At 42.5% G+C, this 25,131-nt stretch overlaps 2 protein-coding genes across 2 annotated transcripts in view; both read left to right on the top strand.

Annotated features, from left to right (window-relative positions):
- LOC309564421 (uncharacterized protein) overlaps positions 1-25,131 on the top strand; it is a 224,655-nt gene that overhangs the window by 62,893 nt on the left and 136,631 nt on the right. The window contains 1 exon segment of the mRNA XM_082269051.1: positions 22,078-25,074. Coding sequence (XP_082125177.1) covers positions 22,078-25,074 — 2,997 coding nt within the window.
- LOC309563877 (uncharacterized protein) lies at positions 4,146-16,710 on the top strand (the record flags this gene model as incomplete). Its single annotated transcript, XM_082268513.1, has 6 exons — positions 4,146-4,236; positions 6,747-6,838; positions 7,878-7,931; positions 9,616-9,724; positions 9,861-12,002; positions 16,658-16,710. The coding sequence occupies 6 exons, from the start codon at positions 4,146-4,148 to the stop codon at positions 16,708-16,710; spliced, it is 2,541 nt and encodes an 846-aa protein (XP_082124639.1).

Raw genomic sequence — 25,131 nt, 5'->3', positions numbered from 1 at the left:
AGGAGAGCTGTCGGAGAATGTAGTGTGGATGGTGGAGGAGAGCTGTCGGAGAATGTAGTGTGGATAGTGGAGAAGAGCTGTCGGAGAATGTAGTGTGGATGGTGGGAGGAGAGCTGTCGGAGAATGTAGTGTGGATGGTGGAGGAGAGCTGTCGGAGAATGTAGTGTGGATGGTGGAGGAGAGCTGTCGGAGAATGTAGTGTGGATGGTGGAGGAGAGCTGTCGGAGAATGTAGTGTGGATGGTGGGGAGGAGAGCTGTCGGAGAATGTAGTGTGGATGGTGGGAGGAGAGCTGTCGGAGAATGTAGTGTGGGTGGTGGGGGAGAGTTGTCAGAGAATGTAGTGTGGATGGTGGAGGAGAGCTGTCGGAGAATGTAGTGTGGATGGTGGAGGAGAGCTGTCGGAGAATGTAGTGTGGATGGTGGGGAGGAGAGCTGTCGGAGAATGTAGTGTGGATGGTGGGAGGAGAGCTGTCGGAGAATGTAGTGTGGATGGTGGAGGAGAGCTGTCGGAGAATGTAGTGTGGATGGTGGATGGTGGAGGAGAGCTGTCGGAGAATGTAGTGTGGATGGTGGGGAGAAGAGCTGTCGGAGAATGTAGTGTGGATGGTGGGAGGAGAGCTGTCGGAGAATGTAGTGTGGGTGGTGGGGGAGAGTTGTCGGAGAATGTAGTGTGGATGGTGGAGGAGAGCTATAGGAGAATGTAGTGTGGATGGTGGAGGAGAGCTATAGGAGAATGTAGTGTGGATAGTGGAGGAGAGCTGTCGGAGAATGTAGTGTGGATGGTGGAGGAGAGCTGTAGGAGAATGTAGTGTGGATAGTGGAGAAGAGCTGTCGGAGAATGTAGTGTGGATGGTGGAGGAGAGATGTCGGAGAATGTAGTGTAGATGGCGGAGGAGAGCTGTCGGAGAATGTAGTGTGGGCAAGCCCGACCCTCGCACAGGTCTACGCTTGAAGTACGTCGATGTGAAGGAAACCAAATATTTAAACAATTACGAAGTTTATTTTTTTGTGCACCAATTTTCAGTCTGTTTTTCATTTTTCTGTTTTTTTCACTAATTATAAATATAAAAATGTTGTTTTTCACTTTCTCGCTAAAATATAATCTGTGTATGATAATAAATAAATGAGTCTATTGTAATAATGGTATTAATCCCGGGAGTTGCAGTTTCAAATACATATTACATCTTCAAAATATTCTTCTACATCAGCCTTTCTCGACCTTTTCAACACAGAGGAACCCTTGAACCACCTTCGTGTGACAGTCAGTGGGAAGAATGCTCCTTACTCTTGTCATTATTGGGAAGAATTACCCCCTTACAGATATGTTCCCAATGACACCATTGTTCCTTTTAGCAATCTGAGAGGCAGAAATTGCCCATTGCTCAAGGAAGCCCTTAGCAACCTCAGGAGGAACATGGGTTGAGAAACCCTGCATTAGTATGACAGTCCGTTGGAAGAATGCTCCTTACTCTTGCCATTATTGGGAAGAATTACCCCCTTACAGATAGCTAAAAGGAACAATGGTGTCATTGGGAACCTATCTTAGAGGCAGAAAATGCCCATTGCTCAAGGAACCCCTAGCAACCTCAGGAGGAACCATAGGGTTCCACAGAACCCTGGTTGGGAAACCTTGCTCTACATGGACGAATGTTTTAAGTGGATTTTGAAGGACTGTACCTAGAAAACACACCCAATGTTGGGGCGTGTGTGAGATTCGATTTTTTTTTTCCATCCACTGACAGTGGAAAATGCAGAGTATTGCAGAAAAAACCCCAAAAACCGAGGCAGTGGATAAATGTAGGTTCTTGTGCAGCAGATAAGTAGCACCACTACCATGCCTGCCCAGTAGGTGCTGTTCTCTAATGTGGTGGGCATGTTTGTTACTTTGCTAGTTAAAATGTAAAAAAATATATACATTTTCGAAGAGGACAGGCTCAATTGGCGTTGGCTATGGAAAACCGTGCATGAGCCAAAGACCCTCAGGAACAGTCAAAACAGGTTTGTCCTGCATGTTTATTCAGCAAGCCAGGAAACACAATTTTTCTTCTTAAATATAATTTTTGAGAAAAAGTTGGATTACAACCTAAACCTAGTAGAGATACACAAGACAGTACACAAAGAAAATGCACATCATACAAAAACCTCAGCAAGTTCACTTGTAGGCAGGTTGCCTATGGGTTAATAAGATAGTGGCTTACCCAGGCTGGGAAGGGGTTAATTCTGTGCCTTGCTGTTCCCGGGCTATTTCAAGCAAGCCTATCCTCCCAAAAAGTTGGAAGCCCAAAGTCTGAGGCCTTTTGCCGATTCCTGCTCAACAGAAGATGTAAGTACTGCAGAGGAGGACTGCTGCTTTTTGCAGTCTTTCAGAGGCACTGGGAGCCTGGAGATCTTCCAGTGTTGGAGAGCACCAGATATGGACCTCTATTTTTTTGGAGGTAGGCCTAGGCAGCCTGGGCAAAGATAGCCAGGGAGACGTTTTAACGCTTTTGTTCATGTTGGATTGTATTGCCGAAACATTTCACTAAAAGTTGCACCAACTGTTCTGAGCCTGGTCTGAAGTTTGTTAAAGGGGTGTATGATGGTTCCTGGTGTATCAAAAGAACTAGGGTCAGTAAAGCTCTTTGTGGGGTATGAAGCAAAGCATCTACAAAAGGAATACTCGGCAAGTCAAGCAGGAGGAGTAATGCAGTTGCTATAGATAACCAATGACTAGAGCACGGTACGTTGCAGATGAGTCCTTCAGTAGCGAGGGGGGTCAATGGTCCCTCCCCAGTGGTCGATTTCCCAAAGTAACCAGGACCAAACTCATGTTACGGAGACCAACAGCCTAGCCACATGGTACAGGAAGGAAGGAGTTAACAAGTGCACGCATGAGGTCCATGCTAAGGGCACGGCGGGAACCCATTCTGTCACTAGGAGTGAGGTAACAGAGGTACACTGGACTGGTGGAGAGGCCACGGGGACCACAGTGTCCCTCCTAAATGCAACATACATCTCAACCTTTTCAACACAGAGGAACCCTTGAAATAAATTTCTGGTCTTGGGGAACCCCTGCTAAAAATTAAAAATCTACAACTCATGACCCATTAGTATGACAGTCAGTGGGAAGAATGCTCCTTACTCTTGTCATTATTGGGAAGAATTACCCCTTTACAGATAGCTAAAAGGAACAATGGTGTCATTGGAAACTTATCTGAGAGGCAGAAATTGCCCATTGCTCAAGGAACCCCTAGCACCCTCAGGAGGAACCCTGGTTGAGAAACCTCGGTGTAGTGACACAGGACAGCTCTTTCAGAGGAACATTTTTTTACTGCACACAGTGAAGGCTCATCTCTAAGCCGGGGGAACTGCTTTAATGTTTGATTCTCACATGACCGCAGAGCCTGGGCATTGATGAGCATGTTCACGTTGAAAGGTGCCCTTCACGTACAGAACAAGTTGCTCCGCCCACACACACCTCATGATATGTCATCAAACGGAGTTAGAATATAACTGATGAATGATAATTCAATTAAATATGTAGTACCCTCTAGTGTACAGTTTGCTTGGGTAAATTTATGCTGACTCGCAGTAGTTAAGTGAGGCTGGGTAATTGCTGTGGGTTCAGCTTAAGATCCGGCTTGAAGGCTCTGCAGACCAGGCCTCTATCACCTCCCCCTGGTTCTGGAGGCCCATGGAAACTTCTAGAAACTAGAGGGCGGAGGTACAGAGACAAGGACCTGCCAAATGTATGGGAGTTTGACCAATCTGCAGGCAGGAGGCCTGGCAGGGTGGTAAGATGGGCCCATAAATATTGAAGAGCCTGGCCAATGGGGGTTGTTGTTGTTGGTTGGAAGATGGAGTGCTGAGGCTGGAGTTGTGAGGCCTTGGAGCGGACCCCAGGGCTAGAGGGTTCTGCCTCCAGGCTGGAGCTGAGGAAGGAAAGAAAGGAAGCTGGAGAGAAGGACCTTTAACACTATTGAGTGTTATCCAGGAGACACCCTGTCTAGCATAGAAAGACCTGTACAGCAGGTTACCCGAGGCAGCAGGATTCAATGGATAGAGTGAGTACCTCTATACCGCTCCGTGTGTGGACAGTGGACACCTTGCCAATCCTTGATTCCGGGGGGGCACTTGCCCCTCCCCTCCCCCCCTGCGGACGCTCATGGGTTCCCATGGAGGGTGCAATGGAGGTACTCAAAGAAAAGATATAGAGAAGAAGGAAGAGGAAGAAAAGATAAGAGTGAGAGAGCAAGGTAGACCTAGGAGGCTCCTGGAGGTGTTGGGATAGTTCACTGAATATGTACTGTATATATATATTTCGCCCAAGGGTCCCACATCCCCAGAGCACCCTCAGAATAGGTAGGTATGGACAGCTTTCCCTTTACGGGGTTGTTAGATTAGGCTTAGAATGGGGGTTGGGAGCAGTATGAAGTATAGTTATTTTTTGACTGGAATTCCACTTTAAGTCCAGTGACAATTTGAACATTACAGTCACATGGTTAAAATAAAGATCCTTCTACTTTTTATTAAAACTATTTGAATTGAGCCCAGTGTTTCATATTTCATTTTTTACTTAAGTTTTTCAATATTTGGTTTTATATTTATAAATATTTAAATATAATCAAAAAATTATTTTAATTTTTTTTTGTTCTATGGATTGTATGTGAGATATAATCTACGTGTAATCATGGATGAAACATAATAGAGGGATGGACCAGGAGGCAACGGGGAAAATGATGAAATGTAACGTAGACTGCAGTATCTATAATCAACACAAAGCGGTAATCTCACGTGGAACACACAGACAGGAAGTGATGTCATTACAGACAGGAAGTGATGTAGAGTACAGACCGGAAGTGATGTCACTACAGACAGGAAGTGATATAGGAGTATAAATAGGCAGTTCCTGGAAAAAGAGAAGTAGGACAGAAGTAGAGAGGAGACATTGCTGGAACTGGCTGGAGAGAAGGTGATAAGATGTTATTTTATATTGACACCCAGGACCCCCGTCATGTCTGTCCTCTTCCTTCCGTGATGTCTTTTATAGTTTAGAAAAATAGATATATTCTGCATATACAGAGTAATGTATTCAACTGTCCATCCAGAGCCTCTGGTTTATAGACCAGATACATCCTAAATATAGAACCATTTATCCAACCGTCTATCCAGAGCCTCTGGTTTATAGACTGGATACATCCTAAATATAGAGCCATTTATCCAACTGTCCATCCAGAGCCTCTGGTTTATAGACCGGATACATCCTAAATGTAGAGCAATTTATCCAACTGTCCATCCACAGCCTCTGGTTTATAGACCTGATACATCTAATATATAGAGCCATTTATCCAACTGTCCATCCAGAGCCTCTGGTTTATAGACCAGATACATCCCAAATAAAGAACCATTTATCCAACTGTCCATCCAGAGCCTCCTGTTTATAGACCAGATACATCCTAAATATAGAACCATTTATCCAACTGTCCATCCAGAGCCTCTGGTTTACAGACCAGATACATCCTAAATTTGGAACCAATTATACAACTGTCCATTCAAAGCCCCTTGATTATAGACCAGATGCATCCTAAATGTAGCACCCTCCTAGTCAAGTTGCTAGAGAGGTTTGGGTAAATTTAGTTTTGTTGGCTCCTCTGTAATCAGCTTTGTGTGATTCCTTCTGGCTGTTCAAGGTCTTGCAGACTGCTGGCTCTGCTGCTTTCCCCTGTCTTATAGTGAAATTTCTAGAATGTAGTGGGCTGAAAGAGGCATACCCTGGGCCTGAATAATTATGCAGTCTCAACCAAGCCTTGGAAAGATACTGAAGAAAGGAAAGACACTGCTCCAGGTGTATAGTGTGTGGTGATTGCCAGGAGATAGGATATCCAGTAGAGTGCTGGCCCCGGCCCGCCTCCGTGGGAACACTTGTAGGAAAAGAATTAGCCGCACATCCAGGGATTACAATAGGTTTCAAATACCTTTATTTCCAAAAAGTTGCAAGTGATGACACCAAAGACACCAGCATGAAGTCTCGTAGACGCGTTTCACACATACATCTTGTGCTTAATCATTACGATTGATTAAGCACAAGATGTATGTGTGAAACGCGTCTACGAGACTTCATGCTGGTGTCTTTGGTGTCATCACTTGCAACTTTTTGGAAATAAAGGTATTTGAAACCTATTGGAATCCCTGGATGTGCGGCTAATTCTTTTCCTACAAGCCTTGGTAAGAGGTTGCCCAGTAGGTGGCTGAGAAGTTCATAAATAGCCTGGGATTTAGAACAACCGGGCTCATGTCCAGCAGGAGGACATCCCAGCCTTAAAGGGCTGCTTGCCCTTCTTGGCAAGTCATCTTAAATCTGCAGGAGTCCACCAAGGTCTCAGCTCAGGGTAAGCTGGAGGGCCTGCATTTGGAAAGGAGCTGGAAATCATTTAGGTGAGCCGACAAGGAATCTAGCCTGGAGGCTCACAGTACATCGTCTGGCTGGTATTCGAAGAAGGCATCCATCTTTATAGCAGATTGGATCAGATGTAGGCGGGCATAAACGGACACATGTTCGTTTACATGCACAACACCATAGAGTAGAATGGAGGGTCTAATTGGGTTTATCTAAAAAACTGACAGGTTGAGCCAATCGGTCCACCCATATGGAAGGAGCCTGGAGGTTTTGGTTAGAGTTATACTTTAAAGGGAATCTGGATTTCTTTCAGTAAGATTAATGAGGGTTTTACGATATTATGAGAACTCACATCATCATCCATCACAGTTTCTCCACCTCACTGCCTGACAACAGAGGTAACCAGTGCCAAGAAGATTCTAGAAGTCACCAACAAGATCACTGATCTTCTGACAGGAGAGGTGAGCGGTGCTGGGAATTCTGGGACATTATCCAGTAACAGACAAGGGATGTGTCTGGATGGTGACTGTATCATTGTGTGTGTCAGGTTCCTATAAGGTGTCAGGATGTCACTGTCTATTTCTCCATGGAGGAGTGGGAGTATTTAGAAGGACACAAGGATCTCTACAAGGACGTCATGATGGAGAATCAGCAGCCCCTCACATCACCGGGTAAGAGGAGACTTTATTGTAAAGGAGAGAGCAGTACGGAGGGTCCATCTAGATCCCCCATCATCTGATAAACACATAGAAACAATGTATTCAGTCAGTGTGTGTGTTTCCTACAGATGGATCCAGTAATGGGAACCCACCAGAGAGATGTCCCCGTCCTCTGTATTCCCGGGATTACACACAGGAAGGTCACACCATCCCTCACCATCATCAGGTAGATGGGACTGAGCATGTAGATCTTAAAAATGTATTCTAAGCTATGAGAGGACATTCCATGTAATCTCTTTTTTTTTTTTTAATAAATGTATTTTATCATCTTTGGGGTTTAGGGTGAAGAAGTGAAAGACATCAAAGTTGAGGCTAAAGAAGAAGAAGAGGAAATGTTGGTGGGTGGAGATCAGAAGTCTATGGAGGAAGGTTGTCCTCTGTATTGCCAGAATTCTACATGGGAAGATGCCAAATATACAGAGAATGATCAGGTAGATGGCACTGGGCAAGAAGAACTTAAAAATAATTCTATGAGAGGACATTCTCCTATTGTTGGCAGCAGTGTTTCCAGATGTTATATTGTCTTATCTCTACAATTTAGAATGAAGAACGGAAAGACATCAAAGTTGAGGATAAAGAGGAAGAAGAAGAGACGTTGGTGAGTGGAGATCAGCAGTCTATGGAGGAGAGAAGTCCACTTTATTCCCAGAATTTAATGGAAAACCACAGTTATAAACAGAATGATCAGGTAGGTGGGACTGGGCAGAAACATGAATAATTCTATGAGAGGGCATTTTTCATTGTAATCTCTTTTTCCTATTTATAAATTTTTGGGGTTTAGGATGGAGAACTGAAATACATTAAAGTTGAGATTAAAGAGGAAGAAGAGAAGTTGGTGAGTGAAGATCAGCAGTCTATGGAGGAGGGGGAGATGATTATGGAAAGTAAACAGGAGGAATCTTCTCTACATATGGACACAAGTAAGTAATAAACAATAAATTCAGAAACCCTTCATATTTTATTTCTACTTCTCAAAGTATAAAGCACACCTTACCCCCCCCCCCCCCCAGACCACAGCGACAGAGGAGAGGACAGACTCACCCTGCCTGGATGCAGCAGCAGGTGACAGTGGAGGCTTCGGCTTCCTGTCTTCTGCATCTCCTCCCTCCTCCTCCATGCCCAATGGCATGGCTTCTCCTTTTGGCCAATCGGGAGAAATGGGTCTCAAAACCCGCTTCCTGATTGGCCAGAAGGAGGTTCTGTGTCACAATAGCGAATTTTCATTCGCTATTGTCACACAACTGGGTGGACTTGGGGCGCACTGCTCTGCGCCCCGAGCCCACCCTTTTTTTTAGCCTGTGAGAGCCTCTGGCTCTAATCACATAGGTTAAAAAAAAAAAAAAGCCCCATAGAACTCCATGCGTTCGGCGCCCCGCATGTAGATTAGGGGGCCCGGACGCATGGATAGGGGCGGCGGCGCCCCTACGCCCCGTATGACCAGCCGCCACTGGTGGAGATACTGTACACCATATGAAAGGTCCATCTCCATTCCTCAATATAACGTCATGTTCCCAACAAATGAGGAGGAGATACTGATCTATCAAGTATTCACCAGACCTATGCAAAAAAAATCGTGAAATATCAAAAAAGTTCCAATATTTCGTAGAACTAAAAAAGTCATATGGATGTACTGTAATGAATTCCACATCCATTGGCATAACTGCGCATATATAGTATACAAAAAAGTGTTGAAAAACAAAGAGGACAAAAAAAGTGATCCAAAAAATCTCTAAACTGTGTAGAATTGCAAGTGTAGAAACACTCCCGAATCTGTTTCATCCACCACCTCTTGCAATCCCCACCAAATCTTCTGGTTTATGGCCCCACACTACAAACAGGTGAAAAAAACTGCACATAAGAACAATAATAGACAGTATTGATAATTCACAAGAGAAGCCACTTTATAGAACCTGATTAATTGACGTGACGTCAAAGCTAAGGCCCCGCCCTATACTTTTCATCCAGTAGGATGTCCTCAGGGGCCTTTAGCACCGAATCTTTGCACATTTCTCCATCCTCTTTTGTAGTCTGCAGAAGGATTGCACAATGGCAGCAGCCATGCTAAAAGTCTCACATATAGTGGACAAGTACAAGGCCATAGTTCAGTATGTTTTATTAAAACTTTAAAAGTGCATACGAATATCCATAGACATTATCAGTAACTTACATGAAAAAACAATGTATGGAACCTGATACAGCAGGGTGACGCCGCTATAACTCCATCCTATATGTTTCGTCCTATAGGACGTCATTAGGGGCCTCTAGCACAGAAACTTCACCATGTTTACCCCCCCTGTCGTTTAGCCTGTATAAGTATTTGCATTTGATTGGGAATCTGATTGCCAGGTCCATTTAGGAGGTCCACTTGTGGTTTTTTAACAATTTGGCTCAGAGTTTTTAAGTATATTAAAGCATGTACCCTCACCCAAAAGCGCCTGATCTTGGGGCATTGAAATATTTTTTTTTAACCACAACTGTTGTACACTATATAAATTATATATCCCTGTTATGGCTTTTAGGAATATATGGTGAAAAGTCCCACTCTTCACCATAACCTTGTTGTCAATGCACAAATACTGTTGCTTAGTGTGATTTTGGTGTTTGATATCATTGATCTGGTTTTTATTTGTAATGTTCTGTAATAATTGCACCAAATTCAATGCCTGAGCTGTGGGAACGTTTTGAAAGCTATACATAGATCTATGACTTCTGAATACAAGATGCATGAGAACAGATATGACGTATATTAAATATTGCTTTCCAGCAGATGGACCGTGTTTCTGGAACATATATACATCGGAGGGACGTCTTATTATATCTCCAGATTGCAAGGCAGAAAATACTGACGTTTCACAAAATTCTCCAAAAGTGAACTCTGGTTGGTTGGCTAGATCAACGGATCCTTCTAATCCTGAGGAATCTTCTATGAAATCTCATACTATGATTTCAGATGTCCATCTAAGATCAATGGGTTCTAATCCCGGGGAACCTTCTGAGAAATCCCATACTATGACTTCAGATGTCCATCTAAGATCAATGGGTCCTTCTAATCCCGAGGAACCTTCTGATAAATCCCATACTATGACTTCAGATGTCCATCTAAGATCAATGGGTCCTTCTAATCCCGAGGAACCTTCTGATAAATCCCATACTATGACTCCAGATGTCCATCTAAAATCAATGGGTCCTTCTAATCCCGAGGAACCTTCTGATAAATCCCATACTATGACTTCAGATGTCCATCTAAGATCAATGGGTTCTTCTAATCCCGAGGAATCTTCTAAGAAATCCCATACTATGACTTCAGATGTCCATCTAAGATCAATGGGTCCTTCTAATCCCGAGGAATCTTCTTATAAATCCCATACTGTGACTCGAGATGTCCATCTAAGTTCTCACAATGCTGACAGATCACCAGATCCATCCAATCCCCAGAAATCATCTTTAGGCCATAATAGGGTTCACACAGGAGAGAGTTCATTGTCATGTACAAAGTGTGGGAAATATTTTGCTGAAAACAAAGAGCTTTTTACCCATCAGACAATCCACACGGGCGAACGTCCTTATTTATGTTCAGAGTGTGGGAAATGTTTCACTTTTAAAGAAGTACCTAGTGAACACCAGAGAATTCACACAGGTGAACGTCCTTTCAGTTGTTCAGAGTGTGACAAATGTTTCCTTAGAAAAGAAAATCTTATTGAACACCAAAAAATTCACACAGATAAGCGTCTTTTCCATTGTTCAGAGTGTGGGAAATCTTTCACTCGGAAGAAAAACCTTGTTAGACACCAGAAAGGTCACACGGGTGAGCAACCTTATTCATGTTCAGAGTGCGGAAAATCTTTCACTCGGAAGAAAAACCTTGTTAGACACCAGAAAGGTCACACGGATGAGCAACCTTATTCATGTTCAGAGTGCGGGAAATCTTTCACTCGGAAGAAAAACCTTGTTAGACACCAGAAAGGTCACACGGGTGAGCAACCTTATTCATGTTCAGAGTGTGGGAAATGTTACAGTGAGAAAGGAGAACTTATTGCACACCTGAGAATTCACACAGGTGAGCGTCCATTTTCATGTCCAGACTGCGGGAAATGTTTCATTCGGAAATCAGCGCTGGTTTCCCATCAAAGTATTCACACAGGTGAACGTCCTCATTCATGTTCAGAGTGCGGGAAATCTTTTCGTGAAAAGACTGCCCTATGTAAACATCAGAGAATTCACACTGGTGATCGTCCCTATTTATGTTCAGAGTGCGGGAAACGTTTCACTCAGAAAGGAGACCTTGATGTACACCAGAGGATTCACACGGGTGAGCGTGGTTATTTATGCTCAGTGTGCGGGAAATATTTCAATGGGAAGGAAAAACTTGTTAGACACCAGAAAGTTCACACGGGTGAGCAACCTTATTCGTGTTCAGATTGTGGGAAATCTTTCACTCGGAAGGGGAACCTTGTTAGACACCAGAAAGGTCACACGGGTGAGCAACCTTATTCATGTTCAGAGTGTGGGAAATGTTACAGTGAGAAAGGACAACTTATTCAACACCAGAGAATTCACACAGGTGAGCGTCCATTTTCATGTCCAGACTGCGGGAAATGTTTCAGTAAAAAGACTGCCCTATGTAGACATCAGAGAATTCACACTGGTGAGCGTCCCTATTCATGTTCAGAGTGCGGGAAATGTTTCACTCAGAAAGGACACCTTGATCAACACCAGAGAGTTCACACTGGCGAGCACCCTTATTCGTGTTCAGAGTGCGGGAAATCTTTCACCAGAAAAGGATTACTTTTGAAACACCAGAGAGTTCACATGGGTGAGCATAGTTATTTATGCTCAGTGTGCGGGAAATCTTTCACTCGGAAGGAAAATTTTCTTAGACACCAGAAAGTGGACCACTTCCGAAGACGTCACATCTCTGACGAAACGCGTCAAGTTGGTACGCACGTTGCCTCGATCTGAGTAGCCGCTGGAACGCACGCCGAGTTCCCACTTCCGGGCACGGCAGACCTCGCGGTCACACACAGCGGCGTCCTGTTACACCAGCCGCAGGGCTGAGCAAGGGCTCAGAAGAGGCTGGAGCGATAGACCCAGCCGCTATCGATACAGCATTGGGTTTTGCACAGAGTTTGTTTTATATTTGAAAGCATGTTTTGGACTCAGTTTTAAAAGTTTGGTGTTTCTTGGGAGTGAAGATTTTAAACCACTGCAGTTTTTACCGATGTTTTATGTTTATTGATGTGTCGTGTGAATTGCACAAAATAAATGTGTTTAACCTTCTACACCATGAGGAGCATCTCTTCTTTCTCGTTCTGAGTTTTATACCAGCACTTTAAGGATCCCATCCAACAGTGAAGCCGGCAAAATAACCAAGCGCACATAGACTCTTATTGGCGTAAGTCAAAAGAGTCCACACCATCTGGTTAGCGAGCTACCTCATTATTAAGCCCTTTGCGGTGAAGCGGGGGGCCGCTGAAGGTTGTCACGGATATAATAGGACTTCACAAGCACTATTGCACTTTCTTTTTATGTAATATCAGCATTATGGACTGATTCTTTGGAATATTTATTATTATTATTTATAGCACTAATATAATATCACCAAGGATTTTTCATTTATTAATTTTTTTGTGATATATTGTGTGTATAGTTGAACCATGCATTATAGTTTTTGAATATATAACAATTTTGGCACATAAATGCACTTTTTCAGTGATTTTATCACTTTACATTTGTATTTTTGCACAATTTTCTGGCATTTTGCCAAAAACACTAGAAGGGTAGCGCAGTATTATTTGTTGTTTCTGTCTTCAGTAACTAATTTATTAGTTCACTTGATTACTTGCAGATTGGAAATTGGCAAATGTCGTGCCCATTCACAAGAAAGGTAGTAGGGAGGAATCGAGCAACTATAGACCAGTGAGTCTGACATCAATAGTAGGCAAATTAATGGAAACCCTATTAAAGGATAGGATTGTGGAACATCTTAAATCCCATGGATTGCAAGATGAAAAACAACATGGGTTTACTTCAGGGAGATCATGTCAAACAAATCTTATAGATTTTTTTGACTGGGTGACTAAAATAATAGACGGTGGAGGTGCAGTAGACATTGCATATCTAGATTTTAGTAAGGCTTTTGACACTGTCCCACATAGAAGACTTATCAATAAACTGCAGTCATTGAGCATGGACTCCCATATTGTTGAGTGGATTAGGCAGTGGCTGAGTGACAGACAACAGAGGGTTGTAGTCAATGGAGAACATTCAAAACAAGGTCATGTTACCAGTGGGGTACCTCAGGGATCTGTACTGGGACCAATTTTGTTTAATATCTTCATAAGTGATATTGCAAAAGGCCTCGATGGTAAGGTTTGTCTTTTTGCTGATGACACAAAGATATGTAACAGGGTTGATGTTCCTGGAGGGAAACGCCAAATGGAAAAGGATTTAGGAAAACTAGAAGAATGGTCAGAACTCTGGCAACTGAAATTTAATGTGGATAAGTGCAAGATAATGCACCTGGGGCGTAAAAACCCAAGGGCAGAATATAGAATATTTGACACAGTCCTGACCTCAGTATCTGAGGAAAGGGATTTAGGAGTAATTATTTCAGAAGACTTAAAGGTGGGAAGACAATGTAATAGAGCAGCACGAAATGCCAGCAGAATGCTTGGATGTATAGGGAGAGGTATAAGCAGTAGAAAGAGAGAAGTGCTTATGCCGCTGTACAGAACACTGGTGAGACCTCACTTGGAGTATTGTGCGCAGTACTGGAGGCCATATCTCCAGAAGGATATAGATACTCTAGAGAGAGTTTAGAGAAGAGCTACTAAACTAGTACATGGATTGCAGGAAAAAACTTACCAGGAAAGGTTAAAGGACCTTAACATGTATAGCTTGGAAGAAAGAAGAGACAGAGGGGATATGATAGAAACTTTTAAATACATAAAGGGAATCAACTCGGTAAAGGAGGAGAGCATATTTAAAAGAAGAAAAACTACCACAAGAGGACACAGTTTTAAATTAGAGGGGCAAAGGTTTAAAAGTAATATGAGGAAGTATTACTTTACTGAGAGAGTAGTGGATGCATGGAATAACCTTCCTGCAGAAGTGGTAGCTGCAAATACAGTGAAGGAGTTTAAGCATGCATGGGATAGGCATAAGGCTATCCTTCATATAAGATAGGGCCAGGGACTATTCATAGGATTCAGATATATTGGGCAGACTAGATGGGCCAAATGGTTCTTATCTGCCGACACATTCTATGTTTCTATGTTTCCCCAGCTTCACAATACGTATCCTAGGCGCGAGTAAAACTATTTTCACATACAACAGCCTGGCCACATGGTACAGGAAGGAAGGAGTTAAAGCGGAGTTCCACCCTGGGAATACATTTTTTAATAGACATACCCCCGGGACAGTCAGGGCTAGTACATTCCACAATGGCTAGCCTCTGATCTGTCCCGGGTTGCACTTACCTTTTAGGAGAAATACTTACCTTGAAAAAGTAGTGTCCAGCGCTGCCATCTCAGGTGAGGGCAGCTTGAAGCCAGCGCGATCCTCTTCTGCGTCCTCTTCCGTCTTCTTCGGTCCCACGATGCACTGCACCGGCCCCGCCGTCACTTCCGGTGCGCACGCGTCATCCCTCCACAGCTTCTGGGCATGCCCAGAAGCTGTTTAGAAGGGAATGACGCGCGCGCACCGGAACTGACGTCGGGGCCGGTGCAGGCGCAATGATTCCTGGGAGCGATGACGTTCAGCTCCCAGGAATCATTGCAAAGCCAGGAAGTGACGACGGGCCGTGGCCGCCGAGGGGAGGAAGAAGGAAGTAAGGTAGGTATATTTTCTTCTATACGAGGTAAGTAAAAAAAAAAAAAATGCGATTATCCATTTGTTTTTCAGGTGACCCGGAGCGAGAAGATGGAGGTAAGTATAAATTTAGGGTGGAACTCTGCTTTAACAAGTGCACGCATGAGGTCCATGCTAAGGGCATGGCAGGATCCCATTTTGTCACTAGGAGTGACGTAACAGAGGTACACTGGACTGATGGAGAGGGCACGGGGACCACAGTGTCCCTCCTAAATGAAACATACATCAGGCAACAGTGTGTACTGCAGCCTTTCTCAACCTTTTCAACACAGAGGAACCCTTGAAATACATTTCTGATCTCGGGGAACCCCTGCTAAAAATTAAACATCTACAACACATGACACATTAGTGTGACAGTCAGTGGGAAGAATGCTCCTTACTCTTGTCATCTTTAGGAAGAATTACCTCCTCACAGATAGCTAAAAGGAACAATGGTGTTTTTCAATATTTGGTTTTAAATTTATAAATATTTAAATATAATCAAAAAAGTTCTTTGGATCGTATGTGAGATATAATCTACGTGTAATCATGGATGAAACATAATAGAGGGATGGACCAGGAGGCAACGGGGAAAATGATGAAATGTAACGTAGACTGCAGTATCTATAATCAACACAAAGCGGTGATCTCGCGTGGAACACACAGACAGGAAGTGATGTCAATACAGACAGGAAGTGATGTAGGGAATAGACAGGAAATGATGTCACTACAGACAGGAAGTGATGTGGGATATAGGAGTATAAATAGGGGGTTCCTGGAAAAAGAGAAGTAGGACGGAAGTAGAGAGGAGACATTGCTGGAACTGGCAGGAGAGAAGGTGATAAGATGTTATTTTATATTGACACCCAGGACCCCCGTCATGTCCGTCCTCTTCCTTCCGTGATGTCTTCTATAGAAAAACAGATATATTCTGCATATACAGAATCATTTATTCAACTGTCCATCCAGAGCCTCTGGTTTATAGATCAGATACATCCTAAATATAGATCCATTTATCCAACTGTCCATCCAGAGCCTCTGGTTTATAGACCAGATATATCCTAAATATAGAACCATTTATCCAACTGTCCATCCAGAGCCTCTGGTTTATAGACCGGATACATCCTAAATATATATCCATTTATCCAGAGCCTCTGGTTTATAGACCTGATACATCCTATATATAGAGCCATTTATGCAACTGTCCATCCAAAACTTCTGGTTTATAGACCAGATACATATTAAATATAGAACCATTTATCCAACGGTCCATCCAGAGCCTATGGTTTATAGACCAGATACATCCTAAATATAGAACCATTTATCCAACTGTCCATCCAGAGCCTCTGGTTTGTAGACCGGATACATCCTAAATATAGATCCATTTATCTAACTGTCCATCCAGAGCCTCTGGTTTATAGACCGGATACATCTTAAATATAGAACTATTTATCTAACTGTCCATCCAGAGCCTCTGGTTTATAGACCAGATACATCCTAAATATAGAACCATTTATCCAACTGTCCATCCAGAGCCTCTGGTTTATAGACCAGATACATCCTAAATTTGGAACCAATTACTGTATACAGCTGTCCATTCAAAGCCCCTTGATTATAGACCAGATGCATCCTAAATGTAGCACCCTCCTAGTCAAGTTGCTAGAGAGGTTTGGGTAAATTTAGTTTTGTTGGCTCCTTTCCCCTGTCTTGTAGTGAAAGTTCTAGAATGTAGTGGGCTGAAAGAGGCATTACCTGGGCCTGAATAATTATGCAGTCTCAACCAAGCCTTGGTAAGAGGTTGCCCAGTAGGTGGCTGAGAGGTTCATAAATAGCCTGGGATTTAGAACAACTGGGCTCATGTCCAGCAGGAGGAGATCCCAGCTTTGAAGGGCTGCTTGCCCTTCTAGGCAAGTCATCTGAAATCTGCAGGAGTCCACCAAGGCCTCAGCTCAGGGTAAGCTGGAGGGCCTGCATTTGGAAAGGAGCTGGAAATAATTTAGGTGAGCCAACAAGGAATCTAGCCTGGAGGCTCACAGTACAGTGTCTGGCTGGTATGTGATTGGATCAGATGTAGGCGGGTTTAAACGGACACATGTTCGTGTACATGCACCACACCATAGAGTAGAGGGTTTGTCTAACAAACTGACAGGTAGAGCCGATCGGTCCGCCCATATGGAAGGAGCCTGGAGGTTTTGGTTAGAGTTATACTTTAAAGGGAATCTGGATTTCTTTCAGTAAGATTAATGAGGGTTTTACGATATTATGAGAACTCACATCATCATCCCTCACAGTTTCTCCACCTCACTGCCTGACAACAGAGGTAACCAGTGCCAAGAAGATTCTAGAAGTCACCAACAAGATCACTGATCTGCTGACAGGAGAGGTGAGCGGTGCTGGGAATTCTGGGACATTATCCAGTAACAGACAAGGGATGTGTCTGGATGGTGACTGTATCATTGTGTGTGTCAGGTTCCTATAAGGTGTCAGGATGTCACTGTCTATTTCTCCATGGAGGAGTGGGAGTATTTAGAAGGACACAAGGATCTCTACAAGGACGTCATGATGGAGAATCAGCCGCCCCTCACATCACCGGGTAAGAGGAGACTTTATTGTAAAGGAGGGAGCAGTACGGAGGATCCACCTAGATCCCCCATCATCTGATAAACACATAGAAACAATGTATTCAGTCAGTGTGTGTGTTTCCTACAGATGGATCCAGTAATGGGAACCCACCAGAGAGATGTCCCCGTCCTCTGTATTCCCGGGATTCCACACAGGAAGGTCACACCATCCCCCACCATGATCAGGTAGATGGGACTGAGCATGTAGACCTTCAAAATGTATTCTAAGCTATAAGAGGACATTCCATGTAATCTCTTGTTTTTTTTTTTAATAAATGTATTTTATCATCTTTGGGGTTTAGGGTGAAGAACTGAAAGACTTCAAAGCTGAGGTTAAAGAAGAAGAAGAGGAAATGTTGGTGGGTGGAGATCAGAAGTCTATGGAGGAAGGTTGTCCTCTGTATTGCCAGAATTCTACATGGGAAGATGCCAAATATACAGATAATGATCAGGTAGATGGCACTGGACAAGAAGAACTTAAAAATAATTCTATGAGAGGACATTCTCCTATGTAATCTCCTATTATTGGCAGCAGTGTTTCCAGATGTTATATTGTCTTATCTCTACAATTTAGAATGAAGAACGGAAAGACATCAAAGTTGAGCATAAAGAAGAAGAAGAAGAGACGTTGGTGAGTGGAGATCAGCAGTCTATGGAGGAGAGAAGTCCACTTTATTCCCAGAATTTAATGGAAAACCACAGTTATAAACAGAATGATCAGGTAGGTGGGACTGGGCAGAAAAATGAATAATTCTATGAGAGGGCATTTTTCATTGTAATCTATTTTTCCTATTTATAAATCTTTGGGGTTTAGGATGGAGAACTAAAAGACATTAAAGTTGAGGTTAAAGAAGAAGAAGAAGAGAAGTTGGTGAGTGGAGATCAGCAGTCTTTGGAGGAGGGGGAGATGATTATGGAAAGTAAACAGGAGGAACCTTCTCTACATATGGATACAAGTAAGTAATAAACAATAAATTCAGAAACCCTTCACATTTTATTTCTACTTCTCAAAGTATAAATCAGGTATTTATTTACATTGTTATATGCATTGATATATATCATATGTCCATTAACTTAAATGTCCTTGTCAGATGAATGTAATTATGTATTTCTTACACTACCAAGTGTTCCCAATATAGTCTACATCATCTCCATTCCTCAATATAACGTCATGTTCCCAACAAATGAGGAGGAGATACTGTACACCATATGAAAGGTCCATCTCTGTTCCTCAATATAACGTCATGTTCCCAACAAATGAGGAGGAGATACTGTACACCATATGAAAGATCCATCTCCATTCCTCAATATAACATCATGTTCCCAACAAATGAGTTGGAGATTAGGGTTGATCGAACTTTTCAAAAGTTCGGTTCGACCAGAACACCTGAACTTCCCGAAAGTTCGGCCCGGATTTCAGAACCCCATTGAAATCAATGGGACCCGAACTTCGGTAATCAAAAAACACAATTTTGAAGCCCTAAAACCCAATAAATGCCCCTAAAAAGTGCCTAGGGTTCTGAGTCATGCCCCAGGGACTATTAATCGCACACAAAAAAGTTCTTAAAAATTGTCATTTTTGATAGAGAGCCAATTATTGAAAAAATTATTGAAAAAAAAAAAAATGAGATTTCTTTGGATTTAGTGTCTGGGGGGTCTAAAAAGTGTACCTGTGAAGTCTCAGCTCTGTAGCATGTCCAGAACCAGAACAAAAAAGTTAGTTTGTATTAGAATTAATATAGAATAGGTTAGTGGCTTTGCTGCTTTTACAACCGGCTTTTTGTTGCAGGTGTTTATTGGGCTTTTTTGTGGACGTGTTTGGAGGCAGGCATGACATCTGAACTTCTGTGTAGGGGTATATATATACACACACACACACATGTATGTATATATACACATACACATATATAGGTGTGAAAGTAGCAGAACCCTATGTTTGCGCTAATTAAATAATTAGGCATATGTCTCCGCTCCTATCACACCTATATATGTGTATGTGTATAAATACATATAAGTGTGTGTGTGTATATATACCCCTATACAGAAGTTCAGATGTTATGCCTGCCTCCAAAGACCCCCAAAAAATGCCCAAAAAAAACGCCTGCTACAACACACCTGGACGTTTTTGTAGCAGGCGTTTTTTTGGGCATTTTTTTGGGCGTCTTTGGAGGCAGGCATAACATCAGAACTTCTGTATAGGGGTATATACACACACACACATGTATGTATATATACACATATATAGGTGTGAAAGTAGCAGAACCCTATGCCTGCGCTAATTAAATAATTAAAAGGCATAGGTCTCCGCTCCTATCACACCTATATGTGTGTATGTGTATAAATACATATAAGTGTGTGTGTATATATACCCCTATACAGAAGTTCAGATGTTATGCCTGCCTCCAAAGACCCCCAAAAAAATTCCCAAAAAAACGCCTGCTACAAAAATGCCCAGGTGTGTTGTTGCAAGCGTTTTTTTTGGGCATTTTTGGGGGGTCTTTGGAGGCAGGCAAAACATCTGAAATTCTGTATAGGGGTATATATACACACACACTTATATGTATTTATACACATATATAGGTGTTATTGCAGAGAAGCCATATGCCTGTTAATTATTTCATTAGCGCAAGCATAGGGTTCTGCTACTTTCACACCTATTTATGTGTATGTGTATATATACATACATGTGTGTGTGTATATATGTATATATATGTATACATATATATATATATATATATATATATATATATATATATATATATATACATCTACACAGAAGTTCTGATGTTATGCCTGCCTCCAAACACGTCCACAAAAAAGCCCAATAAAACGCCTGCAAAAAAAAGCCGGGTGTGACAGGGGCGAAGCCACCATCATGTTCTATAGCAATTCTAAGCGAAACAATCTTTTCTCTATAGTGGTCACCCTGTCATGGAAGGGTTTGGTCACCCTGCCATAGCAGTCAGAGTTAGTTAACCCTACACTACACTACGGTCCCCTGACACTTAACACTTTCCCTACAGAAACTAGGTTATTAAATCTAACTATAGTGGAAAATAGTACCCTAACTACACTAGATATCCCTTTCCTCACTCTAATAATTGCTAAATGACACTTTGAAGCAGAAGTAACAGAACTGCTTCCACTCACTTCCATGTCCCTGTATTACAATGCTAGAGATTTGGCGGGGCTATCTTATATACTGGGGGGCATATTTACTACTGATTGGCCTCTGGACCCCTTAGTCACTCCAATCACATTCCTAGCATCCTCCTGCCCCCTCAATTGGCTTTTACTGATGGTTCTGGTCCAATCACAGGCTTTTAAAGCCCAGTTCCTGTCCCATTGCATTTTGGTCGGTTCTGGTTGCCGAATTCCGAACGTTTTCAGCAAAAAGTTCGGAATTCAGCCGAACAGTCAATGTTCGGGTCGAACCGATGGTCGACCCGAACCGTTTGATCATCCCTATTGGAGTTACTGTACACCATATGAAAGGTCCATCTCCATTCCTAAATATAACGTCATGTTCCCAACAAATGAGCAGATACTGTACACCATATGAAAGGTCCATCTCCATTCCTCAATATAACGTCATGTTCCCCACAAATGAGGAGGAGATACTGTACACCATATGAAAGGTCTATCTCCATTCCTCAATATAACGTCATGTTCCCAACAAATGAGGAGGAGATACTGTACACCATATGAAAGGTCCATCTCCATTCCTCAATATAACGTCATGTTCCTACAAATGAGGAGGAGATACTGTACACCATATGAAAGGTCCATCTCCATTCCTCAATATAACGTCATGTTCCCCACAAATGAGGAGGAGATACTGTACACCATATGAAAGGTCCATCTCCATTTCTCAATATAACGTCATGTTCCCGATAAATGAGGAGGAGATACAGATCTATCAAACATTCACCAGACCTGTGCAAAAGAAATCATGAAATATCAAAAAAGTTCCAATATTTCGTAGAACGAAAAAAGTCATATGGATGTACTGTAATGAATTCCACATCCATTGACATAACTGCGCATATATAGTATACAAAAAAGTGTCGAAAAACAAAGAGGACAAAAAAAGTGATCCAAAAAAATCTCTAAATTGTGTAGAATTACAAGTGTAGAAACACTCCCCGATCTTGGGGCATTTAAATTGTTTTTTTTCAGTGTATGAAATATTGGTTGTTTTTTTTTAACCACAACTGTTGTACACTATATAAATGATATATCCCTGTTATGGCTTTTAGGAATATATGGAAAAAAGTCCCACTCTTCACCATCACCTTGTTGTCAATGCACAAATACTGTGGTGTTTACCCGTGTGGTTTGGGTGTTTGATATCATTGATCTGGTTTTTATTTGTAATGTTCTGTAATAATTGCACCAAATTCAATGCCAGAGCTGTGGGAACGTTTTGAAAGCTCTACATAGATCTATGACTTCTGAATACAAGATGTATGAGAACAGATATGACGTATATTAAATATTGCTTTCCAGCAGATGGACCGTGTTTCTGGAACATATATACATCGGAGGGACGTCTTATTATATCTCCAGATTGTAAGGCAGAAAATACTGACGTTTCACAAAATTCTCCGAAAGTGAACTCTGGTTGGTTGGCTAGATCAACAGATCCTTCTAATCCTGAGGAATCTTCTAAGAAATCCCATACTATGACTTCAGATGTCCATCTAAGATTAATGGGTCCTTCTAATCCTGGGGAACCTTCTGAGAAATCCCATACTATGACTTCAGATGTCCATCTAAGATCAATGGGTCCTTCTAATCCCGAGGACCCTTCTGATAAATCTCATACTATGACTTCAGATGTCCATCTAAGATCAATGGGTCCTTCTAATCCCGAGGAACCTTCTGAGAAATCTCATACTATGACTTCGGATTTCCATCTAAGATCAATGGGTCCTTCTAATCCCGAGGAACCTTCTGAGAAATCTCATACTATGACTTCAGATGTCCATCTAAGATCAATGGGTCCTTCTAATCCCAAGGAACCTTCTGATAAATCCCATACTTTGACTTCAGATGTCCATCTAAGATCAATGGGTCCTTCTAATCCCAAGGAACCTTCTGATAAATCCCATACTATGACTTCAGATGTCCATCTAAGATCAATGGATCCTTCTAATCCCGAGGAACCTTCTGAGAAATCTCATACTATGACTTCAGATGTCCATCTAAGATCAATGGGTCCTTCTAATCCCGAGGACCCTTCTGATAAATCTCATACTATGACTTCAGATGTCCATCTAAGATCAATGGGTCCTTCTAATCCCGAGGAACCTTCTGAGAAATCTCATACTATGACTTCGGATTTCCATCTAAGATCAATGGGTCCTTCTAATCCCGAGGAACCTTCTGAGAAATCTCATACTATGACTTCAGATGTCCATCTAAGATCAATGGGTCCTTCTAATCCTGGGAAATCTTCTGATAATTCCCATACTATGACTCCAGATGTCCATCTAAGTTCTCACAAGGCTGACAGATCACCAGATCCACCCAATCCCCAGAAATCTTCTTTAAGCCATGACAGGGTTCACACAGTAGAGAGTTCATTGTCATGTTCAAAGTGCGGGAAATATTTTGCTGAAAACAAAGAGCTTTTTACCCATCAGACAATTCACACGGGTGAACGTCCTTATTTATGTTCAGAGTGTGGGAAATGTTTCACTTTTAAAGAAGTACCTATTGAACACCAGAGAATTCACACAGGTGAACGTCCTTTCCGTTGTTCTAAGTGTGGCAAATGTTTCCTTAGAAAAGGACATCTTATTGAACACCAAAAAATTCACACAGATAAGCGTCGTTTCCCTTGTTCAGAGTGCGGGAAATCTTTCACTCGGAAGGAAAACCTTGTTAGACACCAGAAAGGTCACATGGGTGAGCAACCTTATTCATGTTCAGAGTGCGGGAAATGTTACAGTGTGAAAGGACAACTTATTGCACATCAGAGAATTCACACAGGTGAGCGTCCATTTTCATGTCCAGACTGCGGGAAATGTTTCATTCGGAAATCAACGCTGGTTTCCCATCAAAGTATTCACACAGGTGAACGTCCTCATTCATGTTCAGAGTGCGGGAAATCTTTCAGTGAAAAGACTGTCCTACGTAGACATCAGAGAGTTCACACTGGTGAGCGTCCCTATTCATGTTCAGAGTGCGGGAAATGTTTCACTCAGAAAGGAGACCTTGATCAACACCAGAGAATTCACACTGGTGAGCACCCTTATTTGTGTTCAGAGTGCGGGAAATCTTTCAATCGGAAGGAAAATCTTCTTAGACACCAGAAAGTTCACATGGGTGAGCAACCTTATTCATGTTCAGAGTGTGGGAAATGTTACAGTGAGAAAGGACAACTTATTGCACACCAGAGAATTCACACAGGTGAGCGTCCATTTTCATGTCCAGACAGCGGGAAATGTTTCATTCGGAAATCAGCGCTGGTTTCCCATCAAAGTATTCACACAGGTGAACGTCCTCATTCATGTTCAGAGTGCGGGAAATCTTTCAGTGAAAAGACTGCCCTACGTAGACATCAGAGAATTCACACTGGTGAGCGCACCTATTTATGTTCAGAGTGCGGGAAATGTTTCACTAAGAAAGGAGACCTTGATCAACACCAGAGAGTTCACACGGGTGAGCGTAGTTATTTATGCTCAGTGTGCGGGAAATCTTTCAATCGGAAGGATTATCTTCTTAGACACCAGAAAGTTCACATGGGTAAGCAACCTTATTCATGTTCAGGGTGTGGGAAATCTTTCACTCAGAAGAAAAACCTTGTTAGACACCAGAAAGGTCACACGGGTGAGCAACCTTATTCATGTTCAGAGTGTGGGAAATGTTTCAGTGAGAAAGGAGAACTTATTGCACACCAGAGAATTCACACAGGTGAGCGTCCATTTTCATGTCCAGACTGCGGGAAATGTTTCATTCGGAAATCAACGCTGGTTACCCATCAAAGAATTCACACAGGTGAACGTCCTCATTCATGTTCAGAGTGCGGGAAATCTTTTAGTGAAAAGACTGCCCTATGTAGACATCAGAGAATTCACACTGGTGAGCGTCCCTATTTATGTTCAGAGTGCGGGAAATGTTTCAGTGGCAAACGAGAACTTACTAAACACCAGAAAATTCACACGGGCGAGCGTCCTTTCCCTTGTTCAGAGTGCGGGAAATCTTTTAGTGAAAAGACTGCCCTATGTAGACATCAGAGAATTCACACTGGTGAGCGTCCCTATTTATGTTCAGAGTGCGGAAAATGTTTCAGTGGCAAACGAGAACTTACTAAACACCAGGAAATTCACACGGGCGAGCGTCCTTTCCCTTGTTCAGAGTGCGGGAAATGTTTCAGTCTCAAAACACAACTTAATGTACACCTGAGAATTCACACGGGTGAGCGTCCTTTCCCTTGTACAGAGTGCGGGAAATGTTTCAGTCTCAAAACACGACTTAATGTACACCTGAGAATTCACACAGGTGAGCGTCCTTTCCCTTGTTCAGAGTGCGGGAAATCTTTCACCACAAAGGGATCAC

The sequence above is a fragment of the Pelophylax lessonae genome (assembly GCF_965119305.1).
Source record: "Pelophylax lessonae genome assembly, chromosome: 9".
In the NCBI taxonomy this organism is placed as follows: Eukaryota; Metazoa; Chordata; class Amphibia; order Anura; family Ranidae; genus Pelophylax; species Pelophylax lessonae.
The sequence above is the reverse complement of the archived record's forward strand: the minus strand, read 5'-3'. Positions and strand labels throughout refer to the sequence as shown.